The sequence below is a fragment of the Haliotis rufescens genome, unplaced genomic scaffold, assembly GCF_023055435.1.
Source record: "Haliotis rufescens isolate VD_foot unplaced genomic scaffold, xgHalRufe1.0.p SCAF_100, whole genome shotgun sequence".
Taxonomy (NCBI): Eukaryota; Metazoa; Mollusca; class Gastropoda; order Lepetellida; family Haliotidae; genus Haliotis; species Haliotis rufescens.
This window is the reverse complement of record NW_025963781.1, coordinates 678568-703821: the sequence shown is the minus strand read 5'-3', so window position 1 is coordinate 703821 and position 25254 is coordinate 678568. Positions and strand designations below refer to the sequence as shown.

At 37.8% G+C, this 25254-nt stretch overlaps 1 protein-coding gene across 13 annotated transcripts; it reads right to left on the bottom strand.

Annotated features, from left to right (window-relative positions):
• Positions 1 to 5950: 5950 nt before the first annotated feature.
• LOC125377840 lies at positions 5951 to 24099 on the bottom strand. 13 transcript variants are annotated; one of them, XM_048391878.1, is made up of 7 exons: positions 24039 to 24099; positions 23330 to 23380; positions 22843 to 22909; positions 11130 to 11198; positions 10530 to 10548; positions 10125 to 10191; positions 5951 to 6438 (listed from the first exon to the last, which is right to left on the bottom strand). In XM_048391878.1, the coding sequence occupies exons 2-7, from the start codon at positions 23336 to 23338 to the stop codon at positions 6385 to 6387; spliced, it is 285 nt and encodes a 94-aa protein (XP_048247835.1). In that variant the 5' UTR covers positions 23339 to 23380; positions 24039 to 24099; the 3' UTR covers positions 5951 to 6384. The 13 variants fall into 13 exon arrangements, 6 of the variants coding, with proteins under 6 accessions (XP_048247835.1, XP_048247832.1, XP_048247830.1 ...); XM_048391875.1 differs by lacking the exon at positions 24039 to 24099 and adding an exon at positions 23875 to 24020 and having other exon boundaries at positions 22843 to 22899; XM_048391873.1 differs by lacking the exon at positions 24039 to 24099 and adding an exon at positions 23501 to 23702.
• Positions 24100 to 25254: the final 1155 nt, after the last annotated feature.

Here is a 25254-nt window from a genome sequence, read left to right as displayed (position 1 = left end):
ATCATCTAGACTTAGGACATATGTTTGCAATCTATTTGATTAAGATTAGTCATATTTTTTATTTGAAATACTATGTGCTTCTTAAAACACTTGCCTTCAACTCTTTGTTCTTATGTTTTTGATCATGCAACTTTCTATGTACTTATTGGGTTGGAATTATCAAAAGGGTAGCAGTTTTGGGGCACCATTGCTGAGAAATATGCCAGAAAATAAATCTTGAAAGTGTGCTTTCACTAATTGTTGTTAATAAAGTGTATAAATGGGCTGAGAAATGTGTGAATTTGAAATGTTTGAAATATTTTATTTGAGGTTTGAGATGAAATGCAAATTTTACAGTATTTTAACAGAGCTCCAGATAAGATATTTGATTCAGTTTTTTGTGGTTTCAGATATCTGCTTTAAAGTGATGTCATGAACTGGACGCTGCACTCTTGATTCCAACACTAATATTGTCATGACCAAATGTTAAAGTTCATATTCAGCAAGTTGAAGATAACTGACACCATCTTAAAGTATAAGTTTCACAAATATGGTATTCAGAAGTTTTTTGTTTTCACTACTGATGTATATATAGTATAAAAAAAATGATTTCTGTAATAGAATAAAGTATTGGAATACATGTGATACTAGTTGTGTTTCCGTCACCACAATCTCATTAAAATCAGACCTTAGTTCTCGCTACCACTAAACAAAGACCTGAAGACATCCCATTAGGAGTCACGTCAGAACGACCTTTCATTCGACCAATCAGAGCGTCACTTACCAGATCATGAAAGTGACAGTCAGAATGTGATTTCTAATCATACAACCTCGAAAACTTTTAACACAGGGTATTCCAAAAGATGGTTACAGGTTTAACGACTGAATCCATACAATCTAGACCATCTATTAGCCACTCCAGAATGTTCTTTTGTTTATTTTTCAAATTTGTAATCGAGAATTTGTCCAAATATGTTTAGAAGCGTAGTCGCCAATTTGAAATTAGTGCCGTAAAGCACGAGAAAGCTGCCTTCTGATTGGTCATTCTATTGGTCGGTCAAAGTTCGCACAAGGTCGGTCTGACGTGACCCGTACTGGGATGTCCTCAGATCTTTGTTTAGCAGTAGCAAGAACTAAGGTCTGATTTTAATGAGATTGTCGTCACAATAGTGTGGATGTTTTATGCTGTTTGAGAGAAAAGTTGGCCTAATGGTCTAAAATGCTTCAACACTGCAGAGTTGTGTCGATTGGTTATGTGAGGATCCATTCTGATCACTGGTTTGGAGAATAGTGACCTTAAGCTGAACAGATGGACATGTGGCAGTGTGATTTGAAAGTGAGACACAAATTTATGCAACCACATGAGGTATTGTGGTGCTGAAACGAAGGATCATATTCTGGATTTTAATCCATGACCAATACATCAAGTTCCATCAACCATGACAATTGGGACACCTGTGCACCCAAGTTTCTCTCACTCTACTCCAGCAAAATTGCAGTACCATAAAGGCAGAAATTAATAAGTAGGGTCTGTGTGACTAATAAAGCAGTTTCTTGTCACTTTTCGCCCCAGTTTTATATCACAATTAGACATATATTGGGTAGGAACACTACCCCTAGAACCTTACGATTCTTTGTCTTTTGAGATTCCGTAACAGCTGCGTCTGATTCAAGAATAATCCAGTTTTACATCACTGTCGGACATACGTTGGGAAGAAACCCTAACCCTAGCACCTCACGATTCATGTTTCTGTTGAGATACGATAACATCAGCGTCTGTATCAGAAATAACCCAGTTTTACATCACAATTAGACATATATTAGGTAGAAACCCTAACCCTAGCACCTTATCATTCATGTTTCTGTTGAAATTTCGTGACATCTGCGTCTGATTCAAGAATAACGCAGTTTTACATCACTGTCGGACATATATTGAGTAGAAACCCTAACCCTAGCACCTTATCATTCATGTTTCTGTTGAGATTTCGTGACATCTGCGTCTGAATCAAGAATAACGCAGTTTTACATCACTGTCGGACATATATTGAGTAGAAACCTTAACCCTAGCACCTTATCATTCATGTTTCTGTTGAGATACGAGAACATCAGCGTCTGTATCAAGAATAACCCAGTTTTACATCACTGTCGGACATATATTGGGTAGAAACCCTAACCCTAGCACCTTATCATTCATGTTTCTGTTGAGATTTCGTGACATCTGCGTCTGAATCAAGAATAACGCAGTTTTACATCACTGTCGGACATATATTGAGTAGAAACCTTAACCCTAGCACCTTATCATTCATGTTTCTGTTGAGATACGAGAACATCAGCGTCTGTATCAAGAATAACCCAGTTTTACATCACTGTCGGACATATATTGGGTAGAAACCTTAACCCTAGCACCTTATCATTCATGTTTCTGTTGAGATACGAGAACATCAGCGTCTGTATCAAGAATAACCCAGTTTTACATCATTGTCGGACATATATTGGGTAGAAACCCTAACCCTAGCACCTTATCATTCATGTTTCTGTAGAGATACGATAACATCAGCGTCTGTATCAGAAATAACCCAGTTTTACATCACAATTAGACATATATTGGGTAGAAACCCTAACCCTAGCACCTAATCATTCATGTTTCTGTAGAGATACGATAACATCAGCGTCTGTATCAGAAATAACCCAGTTTTACATCACAATTAGACATATATTGGGTAGAAACCCTAACCCTAACACCTTATCATTCATGTTTCTGTTGAGATCTCGTGACATCTGCGTCTGAGCCAAGAATAACGCAGTTTTACATCACTGTCGGACATATATTGAGTAGAAACCTTAACCCTAGCACCTTATCATTCATGTTTCTGTTGAAATTTCGTGACATCTGCGTCTGATTCAAGAATAACGCAGTTTTACATCACTGTCGGACATATATTGTGTAGAAACCCTAACCCTAGCACCTTATCATTCATGTTTCTGTTGAGATTTCGTGACATCTGCGTCTGAATCAAGAATAACGCAGTTTTACATCACTGTCGGACATATATTGAGTAGAAACCTTAACCCTAGCACCTTATCATTCATGTTTCTGTTGAGATACGAGAACATCAGCGTCTGTATCAAGAATAACCCAGTTTTACATCACTGTCGGACATATATTGGGTAGAAACCTTAACCCTAGCACCTTATCATTCATGTTTCTGTTGAGATACGAGAACATCAGCGTCTGTATCAAGAATAACCCAGTTTTACATCATTGTCGGACATATATTGGGTAGAAACCCTAACCCTAGCACCTTATCATTCATGTTTCTGTAGAGATACGATAACATCAGCGTCTGTATCAGAAATAACCCAGTTTTACATCACAATTAGACATATATTGGGTAGAAACCCTAACCCTAGCACCTAATCATTCATGTTTCTGTAGAGATACGATAACATCAGCGTCTGTATCAGAAATAACCCAGTTTTACATCACAATTAGACATATATTGGGTAGAAACCCTAACCCTAACACCTTATCATTCATGTTTCTGTTGAGATCTCGTGACATCTGCGTCTGAGCCAAGAATAACGCAGTTTTACATCACTGTCGGACATATATTGGGTAGAAACCTTAACCCTAGCACCTTATCATTCATGTTTCTGTTAAGATACGATAACATCAGCGTCTGTATCAGGAATAATCCAGTTTTACATCACTGTCGGACATATATTGAGTAGAAACCCTAACCCTAACACCTTATCATTCATGTTTCTGTTGAGATCTCGTGACATCTGCGTCTGATTCTAGAATAACGCAGTTTTACATCACTGTCGGACATATATTGAGTAGAAACCTTAACCCTAGCACCTCATCATTCATGTTTCTGTTGAAATTTTGTGACATCTGCGTCTGATTCAAGAATAGCCCAGTTTTACATCACTGTCGGACATATATTGGGTAGAAACCCTAACCCTAGCACCTTATGATTCATGTTTCTGTTGAGATACGATAACATCAGCGTCTGTATCAGGAATAATCCAGTTTTACATCACAATTAGACATATATTAGGTAGAAACCCTAACCCTAGGACCTTATCATTCATGTTTCTGTTGAAATTTCGTGACATCTGCGTCTGATTCAAGAATAAGGCAGTTTTACATCACTGTCGGACATATATTGAGTAGAAACCCTAACCCTAGCACCTCATGATTCATGTTTCTGTTGAGATACGAGAACATCAGCGTCTGTATCAGGAATAATCCAGTTTTACATCATTGTCGGACATATATTGGGTAGAAACCCTAACCCTAGCACCTCATGATTCACGTTTCTGTTAAGTTACGAGAACATCAGCGTCTGTATCAGGAATAATCCAGTTTTACATCATTGTCGGACATATATTGGGTAGAAACCCTAACCCTAGCACCTCATGATTCACGTTTCTGTTAAGTTACGAGAACATCAGCGTCTGTATCAGGAATAATCCAGTTTTACATCATTGTCGGACATATATTGGGTAGAAACCCTAACCCTAGCACCTCATGATTCACGTTTCTGTTAAGTTACGAGAACATCAGCGTCTGTATCAGAAATAACCCAGTTTTACATCACAATTAGACATATATTAGGTAGAAACCCTAACCCTAACACCTTATCATTCATGTTTCTGTTGAAATTTTGTGACATCTGCGTCTGATTCAAGAATAACGCAGTTTTACATCACTGTCGGACATATATTGGGTAGAAACCCTAACCCTAGCACCTCATGATTCATGTTTCTGTTGAGATACGAGAACATCAGCGTCTGTATCAAGAATAATCTAGTTTTACATCACTGTCGGACATATATTGAGTAGAAACCCTAACCCTAGCACCTCATGATTCATGTTTCTGTAGAGATACGATAACATCAGCGTCTGTATCAGAAATAACCCAGTTTTACATCACAATTAGACATACATTAGGTAGAAACCCTAACCCTAACACCTTATCATTCATGTTTCTGTTGAAATTTTGTGACATCTGCGTCTGATTCAAGAATAGCCCAGTTTTACATCACTGTCGGACATATATTGGGTAGAAACCCTAACCCTAGCACCTCATGATTCATGTTTCTGTTGAGATACGAGAACATCAGCGTCTGTATCAGGAATAATCCAGTTTTACATCACTGTCGGACATATATTGGGTAGAAACCCTAACCCTAGCACCTTATCATTCATGTTTCTGTTGAGATACGAGAACATCAGCGTCTGTATCAGAAATAACCCAGTTTTACATCACTGTCGGACATATATTGGGTAGAAACCTAGAACCTCATGATTCATGTTTATGTTGAGATTTCATAACATCAGCGTCTGTATCAAGAATAACGCAGTTTTACATCCCTGTCGGACATGTATTGAGTGGAAACCCTAACCCTAGCACCTCATGATTCATGTTTCTGTTGAGATTTCGTGACATCTGCGTCTGATTCAAGAATAATCCAGTTTTACATCACTGTTGGACACATATTGGGTGGAAACTCTAACCCTAGAACCTCATGATTCATGTTTCTGTTGAGATTTAGCGACATTAGCATCTGATTCAAGAATAATGCAGCTTTATGTCACTGTCGGACCTATATTGGGTAGTAACCATTACCAAAGCACCTCGCGATTCATGTTTCTGTTGAGATAATATGGTGACATCATTATTTTGGTACTGTCTAACTTACCATCTGTTTGGATGTAAAATCATAATCTGTAGCATGGATTGCCAGGATTGTAATGTAAGCTATAGCATGGTGGCAGGTAAATGTCTTGTGGACAAGGCAAATCAGTGGCTGACAAGATCAGCAAAACCCATGACATTGGGCACATTAACACAATCAGCCATTTGACATCATGTCGTTCGGTGATGAATACATGAACACATTCATGCCTACATAATACTGTTTATCCTTGTCATAATCAATCAACTACAAACAAAATTCATCATTTTGCTAGTTCTTTATTGTTGAGGAAACAATAAACATAAATGTAACACATGAAAAGAGTTTTGCCTCAAAATGCTGAAAACAGTGTAAGTGAAGAAATTCCATGCACAGTATATTTGTAAGATGCTAAATTCACCATATATGATAATTGATATTATGAATGAAAAAAACCCACCTCACATTATGAAACAATTTATAATATGAATCATATGTTTAGATGTACAGTACTGTCCATGAGTATAGGGAGAAACACTGTCCCTCCACACAGTAGCGAACTGATGCTACTCCCTGCTGATCTTTTCACTACTCAGGATGCCAATGCTGACTTCAACACAGAACTCTTCTTCTCAACACTTCTTCTTTCCAGAAACGTACAGGGCATAGTTGCTCTCCCTTCTCAAAGCACACTGTATTGGGAGCTGTATATGTAGTTTAGCGTTGGTGTAAACTGATACCATCAAGTTTCATTACAGCATGGTAGTTGCCCTGAAAAGGTTGAAAATATTCACATAAGTGATGTCATCACCATTGATTGAACATTTTTCATGGAAAAATAACTTATGATTTAACTTCAATATAAATAAATCCACGTAGTACACCTAATTTTTACATTTATACCCACATTAGTTTAAAAGTATATTGGAGTCAATTCTTTTAAATAAATATGTCAATATCAACAACTTCATAGACTCCTTCTTTAATTACTTACATAAAAAAACAGGAAGACAACAATAGAAAATCAGTGACATTGTTAAACCCAATATAATGAAAAACAAGCCCCTCCCATTCTATTATCAGCCAATCAGGAAACAGTTGATCATTTGTGGGTATAGCATACATTTATTTTAGGTTCATGGCAACATCAAGTTATGTTCCATTAAAAATGCCTGTAAAGATATTATAGTTTAATATCATGTTGTCTCACTTAAATTCAAAACTTAATGGGAAGTTATAATTTGCAGTTATCTCAACTGGCAAGGAATTTTTCTCAAGCCAGTTAAATGTGTCCAGGATACAAAATTAAGATGGTGTTATTACCACAAATATTTTCTTGAACAAAAATGAAAATATCTGATGATAATTTGTGTACTTTTTGTAATTCACATCCAGAAACTGATATGTATTTATTTTTTGGTAAAAGATTTCTGGCTTCTGGACACAGACACACAATTTGTATCTGGATATTCGTGTGAAGGAAAATGTGATAACAGATGATAATTTGATCTGATTTTGTTATTTTCAAAGTATGTAAGTGTAAGGTTCTTAAAATACAACCAAATTTCTAACATTTTGTGAGGGAGACTGATACAGTTAGACATGAATTTCGAAAAAATATATACTTCAACAAAACATGCATACAAATTTTATACACAGTATACTGACTCCGAGTGGACCATTCCTTCTTTTAGCCCTTACTACCGAGAGCAAGACAGGGTAACAACAAGTACCATCTTTTAACGTCTTTTGGAATGATGCTTCAAGGGATCGAATTTCTGACCTTCCGCTCTCCGAGCAGACACTCTACCAGTACACCATAGAGGCAGTCAATCAGACTTGGAATTTGATGAATTTCAAAGAGTTAAAGTAACTAAGTTGACAATCCATCAGTTTATTGTTATTTTCTGAGAACTAACAATCAACAGTACTTTTCTTATGTTCACCATTTTGTTACTTTTGTTCATTAGTGTAGAAAATTCTGGATGGGAAGCATTTTATCTGGACAGGAATATTTGCAAAGTTGCCCTTCCGGGAATTTTATACGCTGCTGTTACATAGCGACACGCTTAACATCAAATCACAATTCTGACATCATTGTTTGGATGATTCATGCCAAGTTTCAGCTTCATAGGCTTTGTAGCTCTAGAGGAGATGTTGAAAGTTTAATCGTTAACGACATACATACTAGCAGAAAAAGGTAACTTTTCTTAATAAAAAGTCCAACAAAACTCAATCTCATTAAAATCAGATCTTAGTTCTCGCTACCGCTAAAAAATGATCTGAGGACATCCCTCTATGGGTCACGTCAGCATGACCTTTCATCCAACCAATCAGAGCATCACTTACCAGATCCTGAAAGTGACAGTCAAAATGTGTTTTCTAATCATGCATCCTCGAAATATTTAACAGAGGGTATTCCGAACGACAGTTACGGGTTTTATGATTATATCCATACAATTTAGGCCATCTATAAGTCATTCCAGAATGTTGTTTTGGTCAGTTATAAATCTATTTAATTGAGAATACGTCAAAATATGTTTCGAGGCGTAGTCGCCAGTTTGAAACTAGTGCAGTAAACCTCGAGATAGCTACCTTCTGATTGGCAAATGTCGATTTCAGTCATTTCATTGGTCGGTCAATGATCGCGAAAGGTCGTTCCGACATGACCCGTAATGGGATGTCCTCAGATCTTTGGTTAGCGGTAGCATATTGATGAAGACATCTCCTCAGTTTTAAGGTCGTGATTCACAATTTGCATGCAAATGTTTATGGACTGCGCATAATTTGTGTGTTTGCATGTTTGTTGGGAGCAAGGTATTTACACGCGTTTTCATAATGTAAACAGCACACAATGATTGTTTAGCTCTCTGGGTCTAATAAAATCTTTTTTCTTTTTGTTCAACTGTAATTAATAATGCTGTCACGGCTTGATGACATGTTGCAAACACGAAATGCGCAAAACGAAGTTGCCAAACATTTTTAATGTTCATCGAATCACAAATATTATCTGCCACATTAATAATCGGACAATTCTTGGGTTAAGACAAATTAATGGCAGAACTGTACATTACCGGTTGAGAGAGCACAACATCCGGTCCCAACATTCAGCAATATGCCTTATTTTGCTTACACGGGACTATCAGTCACACTTGGTGTAGACAGCATCTGAGGTTCAGAAGAAAAACAGGGACAGTACACTGTTCACAAATGAGTGAGGGTTTCATCTGAACAGCTCTGATGGTCGTGCAAAGGTCTACATGCATACTGGAGAATGTTTTAGCAACTCTTGCATTACTTATCATCATCAGTTTTGGGGTGGAAGTGTAATGGTATGGGGTGGCATCACAACTCATGGGAAAACACAACTCATCATTGTTATGAGGACATCGTTTGAGATCATGTTCTTGCCTTTGTGCACATGCAGGGACGTAACGTCATGTTGCAGCAGGATAGTGCCCGCCTACAAGTTGCACCCCTCTTTGGGGGCGTGTCTCTCCCGTCTCCAATTACCTGGAATGGATTTTGTCAATGAATTTGTTATGATAAAACACTGATGAGACAAAAGACCAAATATTATGTTGTAATTTACAATAACATAACATTTACACTACTTAATACACAGCAGTTACTTTTTTCCATTAGTATAGATGAACACAGCCATGACATAAGCTTATTTGAACCTTCGCTTTGTGTAAGCTACAAGTGATCATCATCATTTCTACAAAGTTAAGTTTCAGCTTCCTGGAGAGTGTAGTTTCTCTTTTTTTATTTTCATTCTTAATTGTTTTTCAAGAAGCAATTTCAGCCCCTCCATTTCTCCAATTTTAATTCCCACCATTTGAGAATTGATTCCAACCAAATATGGTTGATATCTATCTCTTAGTTCCAGAGAGGAAGTCGTTTAAAGCAATATAGCCAAATTACTCCTATTTGGCCCTGACCCTTGGGGGGTCAGCCCTCTCCATTTGTACAATTTTTAATCCCCAGCATTGGAGAATGCTTCCAACCAAATATGGTTGATATCTATCTCTCAGTTCCAATAAAGAAGTCGTTTAAAGCAATATAGCCAAATTACCCCCATTTGGCCCCGTCACCCAGCCCTTTGGGGGGTCAGCCCCACCATTTGTACAATTTTGAATCCTCACCACCTAGGGATGCTTCCAGTCAAATTTCGTTAATTGTCAATTTGTGGTCAAAAGAAGAAGTTTTTTGAAAAAATTGTTGACATACGGACGACGGACCCCACGGTATGGCATAAGCTCACCTGGGTGAGCTAATAGTTGTGTCAGGAAGACAAACACCAGACAAGCAGGCCATGTTGTTTGTATTCAAAAAGTATTTTGTTTTATTTTGTATATTTGTCTTATCTGGAAAAATAGTCTATGCTATATTACAACCAGTTTGTTTAACGACATGCAGACATGAATCCTACGTTTCGAGGCGATCAATGTTACCTTTGTTGGGTGCAACTGGACCAAACAAGTTATTTGCACCAGGCTTCTTGTAACTGGACAGTGAAACCTGTGAACATGGTATACAAAGAATAAAAATCTTCGTAAGAATAAACACAACACATGACACCACAGAACTGAATGAACAAATTGTAAAATAAAACACTGGGACAACCACATAACTTAATCCGAGTCCCATTGTGGTGCTACACATGCCAGGTGTCATTAAGTTTTAGTTTCCTTGGTTTCTGAGAAGAAAGTTCTTAAAGTTGAACAAATCAGAATTGGAAGCTACAAAAATACCTTTGCAAATGAAGGTTAAAAAAGTGTAATAAACATCCATCAACCTCTTCATGACAACATTGCTAAGGTTATCTAGGATAAACAAAAAAATGCCTCACTACGAACCGTTTGAATGGGCCTGAAACTGATCAGAATTTATTTTTAGGGAATTAAATACTGGTAAAGGTCATCATAAATAGATTAACAAGATTATGCAGAAATAAGTAACAAATGTTCAGATACACCCAATGATATGAATATTTAATAATGATTGACAAATGAGGAAAAACGAGTGAATTGTTTATGACCACTTAAATTAATGGTGCTTGGTCCAGGCAGGCAAGAGGTTGATAGCACTAACAACTATCCATGTAATTGGGGTGTAATGTCACCAAATCAGCCAAGTCACACAAAACTGACATTCCATATAGTTGCCCTTTGGGAATGTTAAGAATCAAATACTGTGACTACGTTTTTGAGACTGAATTACTTGGATCATGTCCGTAACAATCCAAACAGTGTAAGTATACCTGTAATCTAGATACAAGGGTGCATGCAAAGGGTATGACCATGGCATGATAATCTGAATCTGAAATCTGAAAAGAACAGTAGATCTATTTTATACCATTGTTGGAGTGCATGATAACACACATATATAACCAATCATAGCTTCACTTCCAAAAAGATTCATAGGAAATATTGCAGGTACAAGGTTATTACACTTACTGGTACATTCCATTATTAGGACACAAAAAGGTGAAAGATGATGGCATGACCAAATGGAACATATGATCACTGAAACATAGCACATTGGAGATTGAAATATAGTATTACAGCCTGTTAAATGAATAACACCATGATACATGAGTACCTGGTCAAAATAACATTCAATATGGCTGCAATGTCGTCACCCCAAAAAATCACAGACACAGTTTACCAGATTCAACCTAATGGAGGCCAGATGTGCCCATTGTATTGGTGCCATTAAACTGACTCATGTAACAGAGCTCCAGATAACTTTTTGAGCAATTCAGTTTTTACTCTAGGGTTTCTATTTTAATTGGGTTATTACATTTTTCATTGGGTAACCAATATTTTTTCACTCATCGTTTCATCACTCTCTTGGGTCTTTCCCAAAATTAGTGAACATTTTCAGATTTCAAAAAAATGAAATAATGTTCTAAATACATAGGTTTGACTGAGAAAGTAAATAAGCTTGTAATTGTGTTTCAGAAATTAGCTCCTTTGTATGCATGCTGAAAAAGCTTCATTGGGCATTTACGCGAGCTGTTTTAATAATTTGAGTTTTTCATTTAATGCATGCGTTTCTGTACACAAGTTAATGGAAAGTAATTGGGTTTTAAATAATTTTGGGGGGTATTTTACACAAATACGCTGCTTATCTGTAGCTCTGATGTAATAATTTTTCCCTTCATTACCTTTTGGCTGTCCTCACACATGACTGACAGAAATACTGTTCGAACAAACTTCCCTGGGTATAGGTGTTAAAATGGCTCTGTAGCTTCCCTGTACTTTTTCACGGAATATATTATTACAACAAAAAGGCAATACAAAGGTATAATAAATAAGCAAAAGAAACAAAACTATTTATCTACAGAACAGACTTTCTCACAGCATCTTGACCAATTAAAAGGATGACAGTATATGCAAGAAGACAAATTCACCATTATCCTCTAAATATTAAATACTTGCTATGGAAACTAAATATCCCAAATTATCAAAAGGCACCAGTTCAACACTAGACCTATCTATGTGCCATGCTTGTTAAGGAAATATTGTAAAAAAAAATTAATCTGCATAGAAAGGAGCACTACCCTCATTTTCAGTATGAGTCAAAGTTGTGGCATCTCAAAATATTAATTTAAAAAAAATCCTAAACTATTAAAAGGCACCAGTTCACCACTAGACCGATCTGTGTGTCAAGTTTGGTGAAGAAATATTGTAGATTTTTAAGGTATGTTCCAAGAACGATCACTACCCTCCTATTTCAGTCAAAGTTGTTGCCATGGAAACTAAAAAGATACATTTTACAAAAATCCAAAACTATCAACAGGCACCAGGTCACCACTAGGCCTATCCATGTACCATGATTGGTGAAGAAAATAGTAAACGTTTTTTCAAAATCTTACACAGAAGTATGAATGCAAGGACTGACCATGTCCATTTTAATACCCCCGCAAAACATGTTGTGGGGGATAATAATTGGTAATGAAACGAGTCAAAAGAACACATTCATCATGACTGCTGCAGCAGCACATGAAGACAAAATGTTGCAGTTCCAAATATAAGAAAAACTTGCAAAATATGACACTGTGTTTGGGTTTACTAAATAATTACTGTATATCAAATTTCATAATGTAAATGCAGAAGTGGCTTTCTAAAGGGTGAAAAGTATATGTTCAATATGGTTGCCATGTCTTGACAGCTTGAAGTTGTATTGGCATCATGTTAGTGGGATCAAATACACAAAATCTCAGCTTATTGAAAATATGATTTTCAGAGAAGATATTGAAAACACAAACAAACTTCATAAGGTATGTGAAAGTTTAAGGCCATAGAAGGCACAGGTAATACAGTCATCCAAGAAGCCACCTCAATTTGCTGGGCAGAGTTGCATCCCTGTCTGTCTCACAGTCCTTGAACCATATTATTTTCCCTTCAGCCCAGCCCATCTCACTGGGTCTACTTTAAACTAAAATGAATATAAAATGTTTCTATCAATATTTTACATTTTCAGAGACTAAGCTGCATCCCTTTCATATGCCAGAAATCTATGACAATGGGTTCAAATCCCATAATTACCATGATTATTTTCCTTGGTTTGTCAGCACCATTTCCACGCTGGTGGGTCTCATCAAGTGGTAAATATCTAAGATGTTCCTCCCAGATCAAGCAAAAAATACACCAATGTAAACCCCATAACACATATCAAGTTTCATAATGCCACATCTGAAATGGCTGTGTAATATGCAAAAGTGATATTTTGTAAATGGCCTCATGTTTTAGAATGTTATCATGGGATAACATTTATACTAAGTTATCTTATAATAATTAGATCTACATCAAGTGCTTTTATGAGTTATCGTGGTGTAATATTTATACATCATTTCATATAATTATAGTTGACCAAGTAATAAATATCATTAGGTAAAATGCATATATAAAATATCAGTAGTTTCAGTTAAAGCTGTTTTAGATGGTTGCTAGCCTAAGGTAATGGGAGCGCGTCTTCTAGACATACTATTCAATAAGACAAGAGTTACGTCTACATAGTTTAATTGATTTGAAGCTTTTAGATAAATGCTAGCCTAAGGTATCAAGATCCCATCTCCCAGACAAAGGATATTTATTTAAGTATATCTGTCATCACCTACCGGGGTATATTAGAATAACATTACTTCAATTAAGACTCATTAAGGATTAGCCCCCATACAAGCTCGTCTATAGTGCATTAAGGATTAGCCCCCATACAAGCTCGTCTATAGGGCATTAAGGATTAGACCCCACACAAGCTCATCTATAGTGACACCCTAATCTCTTTCAAAGCATCCAGTAAATATGTCAACAAGATTAGTGCCAGTCCAACAGGATAAACAGGATTTAGTATTCCCCTCTGTCTAGCCATCCATTTAGCTTAGGACACAACCAAGCGTGTATCATCCAATCACATTCCTTTCTATTGTTTAATTTTTTGTTAAATACATACTGTAGGCAGGTTTTAAGGAGAGAAGGGGTTTGACTCTCTTACCAAGCAGACCTCTCTCCCACAGCCCAGAGTGTGTACCGACTCTCTGTGGCACCCTCAGTTATTTTCTAAGATATTGTAAATTGTTAATTGTTCTTGTAAATAAAATTGTGATTAGTCTCCTGTGACTCTGGCTCTTTGCTGACTAATTCCCCAAGAAAACCAGCACGTCATTTGGAAGGTATTGTTCACCCAGAACAGTTCCATGATAATTTGGCGGAGAATCATCGTTTTCGGAACCACAGAGTCCAGGAACTAACTACGACCAGCTACAAGAACCCATTGGAGGACATGTCCAACTGTGATCATCTGATGGAATAACAAGCAAGCTGCATCAACCTCTGACCTCAACACTGGATTAAAGACAACCAACTCCTCCAAAGACACCAACAAAGGAAGAAAAAGTCTTCAAATATTGTAAGTAATACATTGTTGATTTCTTGTCATCCTTTAATTTAGTACGGTACATACTAATAGGTGTCATGGCAAATATGGAGTCTGGTATGGAAAGTAACTTTGAAAGTGAAATTCCAACAGTGTCTTTAGTTACGCCCCTTGCCAAAAGTGTAATTCAGGCAAAATTTGGCACAACAACAACAAATTGTTTAGTAGACACAGGGGCATCCATTTGTTGTATTTCGTCTGCTTTTCTGAGCACAGCTTTTGAAAACCTTACTCTTGGAAACTCACCCTTTCCACAGGTAAAAGGTGTTGGCGGCGAATTGCATAAAGTGTTAGGTTCAGTTGTGTTAGATTTTGTCATTGAGGATCAGGAATTTTCTCAAAGATTCTATGTACTGCCTACACTGCCGAAGGCAGTGATACTAGGTGAGAACTTCCTTGATGACAATGATGCAGTCTTAGATTATAGCTGTCATTCCTTGATACTCAACAACAGCACCTCAGATAGGCAATATATCAATTTCATAGCCAATTCAGTGCGTGAGATTAGTGGATTAGCAAAAACAATAGATCAGATTTACATCCCCCCTCAGAGTGAAATTCATTTCAAGGTCAGACTATCAGAGACCAAAGAGGATTCCCTCATCCTCATTGAACCCATTGCTTCCCTCACTGCTCATTCTAATGTAGCAGGCGGTAGAACTCTTTCTAAATCAAAAAGCAAGACTGCTACATTTAGGCTTATGAATCCCTCCCAAGAAGAAAAGGTTCTTGACAAGGGTACAGTTGTAGGCAAATTTAGTTACATTGACAAAGACTCTGTTTTTGAAATCGGCTCTGACCAACCATTCATCAGTACCATTAACACTGACAATGAGAAGAGAGACAATGACACCAGGGATTATGTCAAAATTGCACAGGAGTTGGGATTTGATTTGACCAATACACAACTGACTCCAGACCAACGACACAGACTACTTAGATTTTTGGGACAAAATAGAAACATGTTTTCAACAAGTCTTGCAGATTTAGGTAAGACTGACCTGCACCATCATACCATTAACACTGGCAACCACCCACCCGTTAAGAGTAGACCATATCGTCAATCTCCTCATCTCCAAAAAGTCACTGAAGAACTTATAGATGATTTTCTGAAGTATGATTTGATCGAGGAGTCAACTTCTATGTATTCAGCTCCAATTATCCTAGTCAAGAAACGTGATGGCTCATATAGATTTGTTTGTGACTACAGAAAGTTGAATTCTGTCACTTTACCAATGTCATGGCCTCTTCCTGTTTTTGATGATGTTGTTGATAACATCGCCAATGCACAAGCTAAGATCTTCTCAACTTTAGACCTTGCTAATGGCTTCTTCCAAGTGCCATTACATGAAGATTCAAAGCATAAAACTGCTTTCGTCACCCATCAAGGCCTTTATCAATTCAAACGATTGCCCCAAGGTTTGACAAATTCTCCACTTTGTTTTCAACAGCTCATGAGCAAAGTGCTACGAAAATTGCTTTTTAAGGTTGCGCTGATCTACATTGATGATTTGATAATTTACAGCAAAAACTTTGAAGAGCATCTTCAACATTTAGAGCAAGTATTTTACTATCTGAAACAGGCAAAATTAACACTAAAGCCATCCAAATGCAATTTTGCAACGGACAAAGTATCTTTTCTGGGTCATGTTTTATCATGTGGAGGTGTTCAAGTTGATGACAAAAAGATTGAAGCAATTAGAACCTTTCCAGTGCCCAAGTCACAAAAGCAGATTCGCTCCTTCTTAGGTCTCACAAACTTCTACAGGAAGTATGTGAAAAATTACGCTCACATAGCGCTTCCACTGAATGCCTTGCTAAAGAAGCATTCAGAGGCAGAAGTAGGAAAGAAACCAAAGTTCCAATGGTCACTTGAGTGTGATCAGGCATTCAACACACTCAAACATGCTATGAGCAATACACCTGTTCTGGTTTATCCAAATTTTGACAAAGAATTTCTTCTCGCAACTGATGCCAGTGATATGAGCATAGGTTTTGTTTTGAGTCAAAAAGACGAGAAGAATAATGAACATCCAATAGCTTTTGGTGGTAGAGCTCTTCATGGCAGCGAAAAGAACTGGAGCATTACAGAAAAGGAAGGCTTAGCTCTAGTTGAAGCCATTAGATCCTTTCGTCCATACCTTGCAAATTCCAAATTCACAGTCTACACTGATCATATAGCATTGAAGTGGCTGAAATCCATCAAGGATGCCACAGGTAGGTTAGGACGATGGTCTTTGGAACTTTCTACCTACACTTTTGACATTGTTCACCGCAGCGGCAAAGCCAATGGGAATGCCGATGCTCTCTCACGTAGGGAATATGAGGAAAATATTAACTGTAATGATCAGACAGAAGAAGATGCTGAGAAAACAGTCTTCTCAGTAACTTCAACTCAGCAAAGCAAATCAACTAGCAGTACCACAATCTTGCCAAACACCCATTCATCCACACAAGTCACACAGACAACTCAGACTGTGGATATTTGCACACCTATTGTCAATCACTTAGAATCAGACACACAGACAACACATTGGTCAGTCACCTTTGAATATGAAGAGGATTATCAGTCAGTACCAGTTAATGTTGTCGCAGCATTACATGCTACAAATGCTGATGTTACCCAAGACACATTGGTTGAAGTAAGTATAAAAGAACATCCAAATTTACGTCACCTACAAAGGATTTGTCCAGATTTCATCCAAATCTTTGACTACAAAGAGGATGAAGTCCTTCCACAAAATGAAAAGGATCGTCAAAAGATTCTTATTGAAGCCAATACTTTTGAAATTGATGAAGGCATCCTATACCGATTCGTTCCACAAAGACAGAAAGGCCACGCAGACAAGTTCATTAAACAGCTGGCAGTCCCAAGAACCCTCAGAAATCAAGTCCTGCAATCCTATCATGACTCAGAGTTTGGCGGTTGCCACCATGGGAAAGAAAGGATGCACAACACCATGAGACCTAAGTACTACTGGCCCAAAATGTACAGCGATATTGCTACTTATGTCCAGACATGTGAGGTATGTCAACAGACCAAGAGGCACTACCATGGCAAGAAGGCACCACTTCGTCCACTACCTGTAGAAGAGGTCTTCACCCGATGGCACATTGACATTCTCGGTCCCCTGCCAACAACACCAGATAAGTACAAGTACATTTTGGTGATCACAGATGCTTCATCTAGATGGTGTGAAGCCTTTCCACTTTGGACCCAAGAAGCCAAAGAAGTAGCAGATGTTTTCGTCAGAGAAATATTTTGTCGGTATGGCGCTCCAAGGACCTTAATTTCAGACAGAGGTCAGAATTTCATGTCCAAGCTTATCAAAGCAATTTGTGAACTTTTGGCAATTAAATTTACCCATACCAGCCCATACCATCCTCAAACAAACAGCTGTGTAGAAAGGCTCAACTCTTACATCAATCAATCACTAAGAGCCTATTGTAACAAGTCTCAAAATGATTGGCCCCGTTTTATTCCTGGCATCATGATGGCCTATCGGATGGCTCCAAATTCATCAACTCAAAAATCCCCATATGTTATGCTTTTCGGCCGCGAAATGAGAGCTCCACAAGATGTAGCATTAATTCCAAAAGAAAATTTAGGCCACAATAACAAAAGTTATCTTTCCAATTTGCTTGAGGAGCTTGAAATCACTAGAACAATCGCAGCTGAAAACACTGCTCGGGCTAAGGAGGTGTATTCAGAACAATATAATAGAAAGGCTAAAGAACCAGAATTCGCCCCAGGTCAAAGAGTTTGGCTCTACTGTCAAAAAGTTGAAAAAGGCCTTTCCAACAAATTAACCAAAAAGTGGTATGGTAGCTATTATATCATCCATACAGGTCCAAATTATACCTACAAACTACGCCGAAGTTCTGACGACAAAATACACAAACCACTGGTCCATGCCAACCGTCTGAAGCCATATTTTGATCCTGCTGATCGTCCACAGTATCCTCCAGAACCATACCTCAATAACCCCAGTGACATAGATTCAGGAGTCATGGATGACAACGAGGAACCAGTCAATGATACTCAGTTTGACAGCAACAATTCCCCATCAACAAGTTCAACTTACCAGGCTACTGATCAATCACCTCCACAACAGAAAGGTAAGAAGGTCAATTCCAAAACAAAGGCAGGTACTTCGAGCAACAAGAGTCAGAAGCAAAAGACCCCAACAAAGAAGAAAAACCCTGCTTCAAGTACAACAGAAAAACCTACCAGTCCCACGGCAACCATGAAGGAAAATCATGCCACACCAGGTCCTAGTGCTCCAACCAAGGTAAATGAAAAGGTAAATAAAGGGAAAAGAGGAGTGAATAGTAAGCATCACCAGCCCAAATCCAGAAAACAACCCGACGACAGCCAGGTACAACCTCCAAGTCCAACATCAGGTAATCAAACCAAGGACATCCCTCAGGTCTTCAATCCAGAGGACATCCACTCAATTGTTAGTTCCAAGAGAGCAAATGGCAAAATCTACTACAGAGTAAAATGGAAGGATCCAGAAAGAGGAAACACATGGGAGTATGGCAGCAGCATTCCAGACTCCATTCGGAGAGAATTTCACCTCAAAAGAAGTATGTCAGGAAAACGACGAAAACGTCCACTGAAGAATCATAAGTTTTTCGACCAAAAGGAATCAGCACTAGACAATAAATCAGTCAATGTTCTGTCAGGGAATACAATGTCAGGAAATGTCAAGCAAGACAACACCAAACCATGCATAGAATTAAATGTCAAACCACATCCGTTTTTTCCCAAACACCTACGAAGAGTAGAACATAAAATAGAAAGAGTTCTGGGCATTGAAATTATTCAAGGAGACTGCTATGTCAAGGTCTCATATAAAGAACATCCTGATACTGTCCACACATGCTATTTTGAAAGTGTTCCTCCCCACCTCATACAGCGCTACCTTGATGATAGCTGGCAGGATCTCCGAAATTGGTCCTGTCTAGAAGATAATCCTCCATACGATCCAGAGGAAGCACCAATTTATAAATCCAAAAGGGGTATTTTTCCACATAAAGACTTTGGAAATATCAACACCTTTTTCTACCGTGAATCATATCTGAATTACACAGAATGTGGTACCACTCAACCATACGGTGATCTACTCCCCATATATTCTGATATCTGCCAATTGCACATATTCTTGATCAAAATACAAAATCTCCTGAATAAACGGTGCAAATCACGAAACAGCTATTAGCCGTATCTTGTTATGTTTTCTTGTGTCCAGTCTTTTCACTATGGGTCGCCAGTTGAGAACAAATGGCATCAGCCTGATCATCTGAGTTATTTGTATCACAACAAATTTTGAGCATTGACCTGATCAACCAATCTCAAAAGCGAAGTGAAATGACACGAACCCAACCCGTACCGAAGCGAACCGAACCCAAAACGTACCGATGCAAACCCAAACCCCACCGAAGCGAACCCAACACGTACCGAATCGAACCGAACCCAAAACGTACCGAAGCAAACCCAAACCCCACCAAAGCGAACCCAACACGTACCGAACCGAACCATACTGGGAATCGAACCCAAAATGTACCGATGCAAACCCAAACCCCACCGAAGCGAACCCAACCCGTACCGAAGCGAACCGAACCCAAAACGTACTGAAGCAAACCCAAACCCCACCGAAGCGAACCCAACACGTACCGAAGCGAACCGAACCCGTACCGAAGCGTACCGAACCATACTGGGAATCGAACCCAAAATGTACCGAAGCAAACCCAAACCGTACTGAAGCGAACCAAACCATCCTGGGAATCGAACCCAACCCGTACCGAAGCGAACTGAACCATACTGGGAATCGAACCCAAACCGTACCGAAGCAAACCAAACCATACTGGGAATCGAACCCAAAGCGTACCTAAGCGAACCAAACCATACTGGGAATCGAACCCAAAAACCGTACCGAAGCAAAATAAACTAAACCCTATCGCATTGAACCGAAGGAAAATCAAAGCGAAACAAACCAAATTCAAATAAAGTAAACTTAACAACCGAAATGAACCAAAACAAAAAAAAGGCAAACCAAATAGTTACGAAAACTAACGATGATATACACCTTTTGTATACCGTATTAATGTTACTAATCAGGGCACTTGTTATATGCACATGCACATATAATGTGTCTAATGTTTGTATCCAAAAGTAGAAGGATATTACTATTTTTTTCATGATAAACTTTTGTAATTTGCCGCCAATACATCCTTCCTGGTCATGACACCGTTTAGTAATAATTATGTACTGATCTTTTACATCATAATTATCATATTTGTTTTATTTTCTAGTTATTACAGACAAACTAAGGAAATATTTATATATGACATATTATTTGAACATGCTAACTCTCTTTTCTTTGTTTCCATGTAACACCTCCATGGACACAGCCTACTACCTTACAACCCCAATCCAGGATGTGGAACTCAAGGCCTCCTACATCACCCATAAAGCCACCAGTACAGAGTGCCAAGACAAGCCAACTCCACATCCAGAACCCCTGATGACAGCATTTTTATATTATGTTCCCTTATGTCAAAGAGACTCTATAATAATTATTATTCACTACTACCAGTTTAACTTTATACATTGTCCATCTAAGCCTTAATTATTTTTATTTTTACACGTTTGGGGTCCAAACTTTTTCAGACGGAGGGGAAGTTATCATGGGATAACATTTATACTAAGTTATCTTATAATAATTAGATCTACATCAAGTGCTTTTATGAGTTATCGTGGTGTAATATTTATACATCATTTCATATAATTATAGTTGACCAAGTAATAAATATCATTAGGTAAAATGCATATATAAAATATCAGTAGTTTCAGTTAAAGCTGTTTTAGATGGTTGCTAGCCTAAGGTAATGGGAGCGCGTCTTCTAGACATACTATTCAATAAGACAAGAGTTACGTCTACATAGTTTAATTGATTTGAAGCTTTTAGATAAATGCTAGCCTAAGGTATCAAGATCCCATCTCCCAGACAAAGGATATTTATTTAAGTATATCTGTCATCACCTACCGGGGTATATTAGAATAACATTACTTCAATTAAGACTCATTAAGGATTAGCCCCCATACAAGCTCGTCTATAGTGCATTAAGGATTAGCCCCCATACAAGCTCGTCTATAGGGCATTAAGGATTAGACCCCACACAAGCTCATCTATAGTGACACCCTAATCTCTTTCAAAGCATCCAGTAAATATGTCAACAAGATTAGTGCCAGTCCAACAGGATAAACAGGATTTAGTATTCCCCTCTGTCTAGCCATCCATTTAGCTTAGGACACAACCAAGCGTGTATCATCCAATCACATTCCTTTCTATTGTTTAATTTTTTGTTAAATACATACTGTAGGCAGGTTTTAAGGAGAGAAGGGGTTTGACTCTCTTACCAAGCAGACCTCTCTCCCACAGCCCAGAGTGTGTACCGACTCTCTGTGGCACCCTCAGTTATTTTCTAAGATATTGTAAATTGTTAATTGTTCTTGTAAATAAAATTGTGATTAGTCTCCTGTGACTCTGGCTCTTTGCTGACTAATTCCCCAAGAAAACCAGCACGTCATTTGGAAGGTATTGTTCACCCAGAACAGTTCCATGATAATATCATTGCTGAGATTTCAGTTTCATAGGCCTTGTAGATTCAGAGGAGGTTTTGAAAGTGTACAAGTTAGTTATGGACAGATGACAGATAATGCACCATGACATAAGCTCATTTGACTTCAAATTGGATATTCCTGTATTCATGATAGCCTGTAGTTTGATTACAGTATACCAACTCACACCTCATAACTTAATAAATGGCCTAAGGTCTGAGGGAAAGTAATACTTTCACAATATAATCAGGTCAGCGAGTTTGCATAGTGAATGGTTGAGTTGGCTAATGCAACTTAGAACAGTACGTGTTTCAGTAATATCACAGTGTGTCAGCTGATGATCCCGTGAGGAAAGACTATAATGAGGTACCGATAATACTACAAATGTGGTATTTCATATCATGACATCCATGATTTAATTTGATGTATGATGATTCCTCTATTGTTATCCCTGACTTTATCATGGTGGCACTGCATACAGATAAATGTTCACAGCACCTGTGCTTAGCTTGTGCTAAATCTATACAACAGTAAATTAGCCTTAGTATAACAATATAAATTAATGTAATTCCCAACATGAATAGGGGTAGAATACAACATACCTGATTTCCTACAAGGGTTGCACCTCAAATTTCCTGAATGTGGCAGGACACAGCCCACTTGGATACCCTGGGAATAAAAAAATGTGTAAATTGGTACTGATATCTTGACATATTGGTTGCAAAGGGAGGTAATCAATGATACATGTATAGTTTACTATAAATTTGCCCAATGCACAATAATCTTTATGATCCTTTATTAATCTCATATGTCTACATATTCCCTCAGTGTTCATCATAACAACAACAACAACAACAACAACCACAATAAACAAAAAAGAGGGCATGTAGACTAGTGAATTAGAGCGTGGGCCTTATCTCACAATGGAGCGAACGCCAGAAATGGACCTCACTTTGAACCCAGAACACAGACTTTTCAGCAAAACAAGTTAATTAACACTAATAATCTAGATGAGATATGATGCTTCCCCGATGATATATCTATGTTAGTCCTACACTCATTCTGGGCCTACAGACATAGAATACAAACATGCGTCATGTGCAGGGTCAGCAGGCACGTTGACGTTCTCCATCTCAGTATCTGAAAATAAAAAGTACCATAGTGAATGGTTGTAGACTGTAAATTATGTTTGCACAAAGACTAGATAACATTATGACCAACGAACAAGTAAGAACAGATAAACAAAAAGCAAGATCTAACCGATAAATGTTTGATCGAAAACCGATCGCTATGCCGGCCAAGGGGGATAACTCTTTCTGACCACGTCGGGACGATTTTTCCAAAGACAAATTTTAACCTTGTTTGCCAATACATTTTGTAACGATCAGTTCTTATAAATATGTGTAGTTCTATCAAACAAATACACATACAATGGCATGTATGAATGAAAACCGTAACGATCTTCTATTAAGACCGGATTACTATATATATATCTATAGATCTATCTATTGGTTGTTAAAATTGTTATTAGGTGATGTATAAAATACATATACCGTATGAAGATACTAAATCTAAGTCTAGCCTGTCTAGACCGGAGATAAAAAACAACAACAAAATGATGACAGACATCCTACCATCTGCTGAATGCTGGGTTGGACACTGCATATTCCAATATGGCGTGAAATGCGCCCCTGTGAACATACATCCTAATATGGTTATGCTATTTAATTGTTACTGTTAGCTAGTAGTAGCAGTAAATGTTAGTCTCCAGAGACGTAGAGACCGTCTTTGTACCTACTAGTAGCAGGTCATAGTTGCTAACAACTCTGTGCTAGTAGTAGGTAATATTTCCTGGATCGGGTGCTCAGTGAGCTAGCACTATAAATCGGCATCAGTCCGGACTAGTACAAGCAGCCACACACACACATACACACACATACACGTGCATGCACGTCGCTATATAAGTGCAATAATCTTGGACGCGACGTTAAACCAAATTTCACCTCACCTCACCTATGCAAAGTGAGTGAGTGAGTATGATTGTACGCCGCTTTTAGCTACATTCCAGCAATATAACGGCGGGTGACACCAGAAATGGGCTTCACTCATTGTACCCATGTCCGGAATCGAACCATGGTGTTCGGCGTGACGAGCGAACGTTGTGCTATGCAAAGGCATTTTTCAAACCCAATATGTTATAATCAATAAGTGCAGTGTTACCACATTATAGTTATTAGAATTGAAAAAAATGTGCAAAAAATGATACTTCTAATGATCCTGTCGCGAGAGAGCAGAGCTTTATGTAAACACATCGGTACAAAGTCAAGGATGAAAGTAATTAAGGGACGTACGTAATTCTAAATGACAATAACGGCACCTATGATCGGTCAGCATTTAAGATGCAGGTTTAGGTCTGATGTTATGTGATGTATGCTGGATCAGTTTCTCAATACTGCTTGTTTTTGTGTTTATGTAAAAAGTCAAGTTTATAGAGAAATCACTAACTTTATACCTGGAAACACTCAAAACAAAAAATGTTCAGGAAGCAGCGCACCCATGAGCGAGTTACAATGAAAATGTAAATTTCTTTTGTTATATACATATCATATATATTTCACGAATAAACAAAGGACTTAAATACAATATCAAGCTATTTGTATTTAGATGATGTAATGTTTTTAACCTATCTAGATCCAAAATTCTTATCAAAATTTGAAAGTGACACTTTCGTTCACAAAGGGAGATATTTTTGGAATTGTCAAGTGATGTTGTCTCATGGCACGCTACAAGTAAACGTAAACATACATATAATATAGTCCTTTTCTATTCTTTTAAATTAAGTAGAGCTAATAAACCGATTTGTCTGATTTGATTTAAATCTGGCTGAGAAGCGAAATATCAACATTGTCAATGTGTAAAATCTATTCCAGAAAGTAGTTCGGTGACGCTTGGCTTGTCTGAAAGCATTGCTGAGGGTCAATTAATAGTACTTGTCCAGTTTGAATAGTCTCAAG

What these genes read in the sequence shown, in the direction of transcription:
- LOC125377840 (XM_048391873.1), bottom strand. Translation starts at nt 23,668, where the DNA reads ATGTGTATTTGTTTGATAGAACTACACATATTTATAAGAACTGATCGT. An exon ending in TGACCCTGCACATGACGCAT is followed by an intron (nt 22,910 to 23,329) that starts GTTTGTATTCTA and finishes TTTTATTCCCAG; the next exon opens with GGTATCCAAGTGGGCTGTGT. An exon ending in TCCAGTTGCACCCAACAAAG is followed by an intron (nt 6,439 to 10,124) that starts GTAACATTGATC and finishes CAACCTTTTCAG; the next exon opens with GGCAACTACCATGCTGTAAT.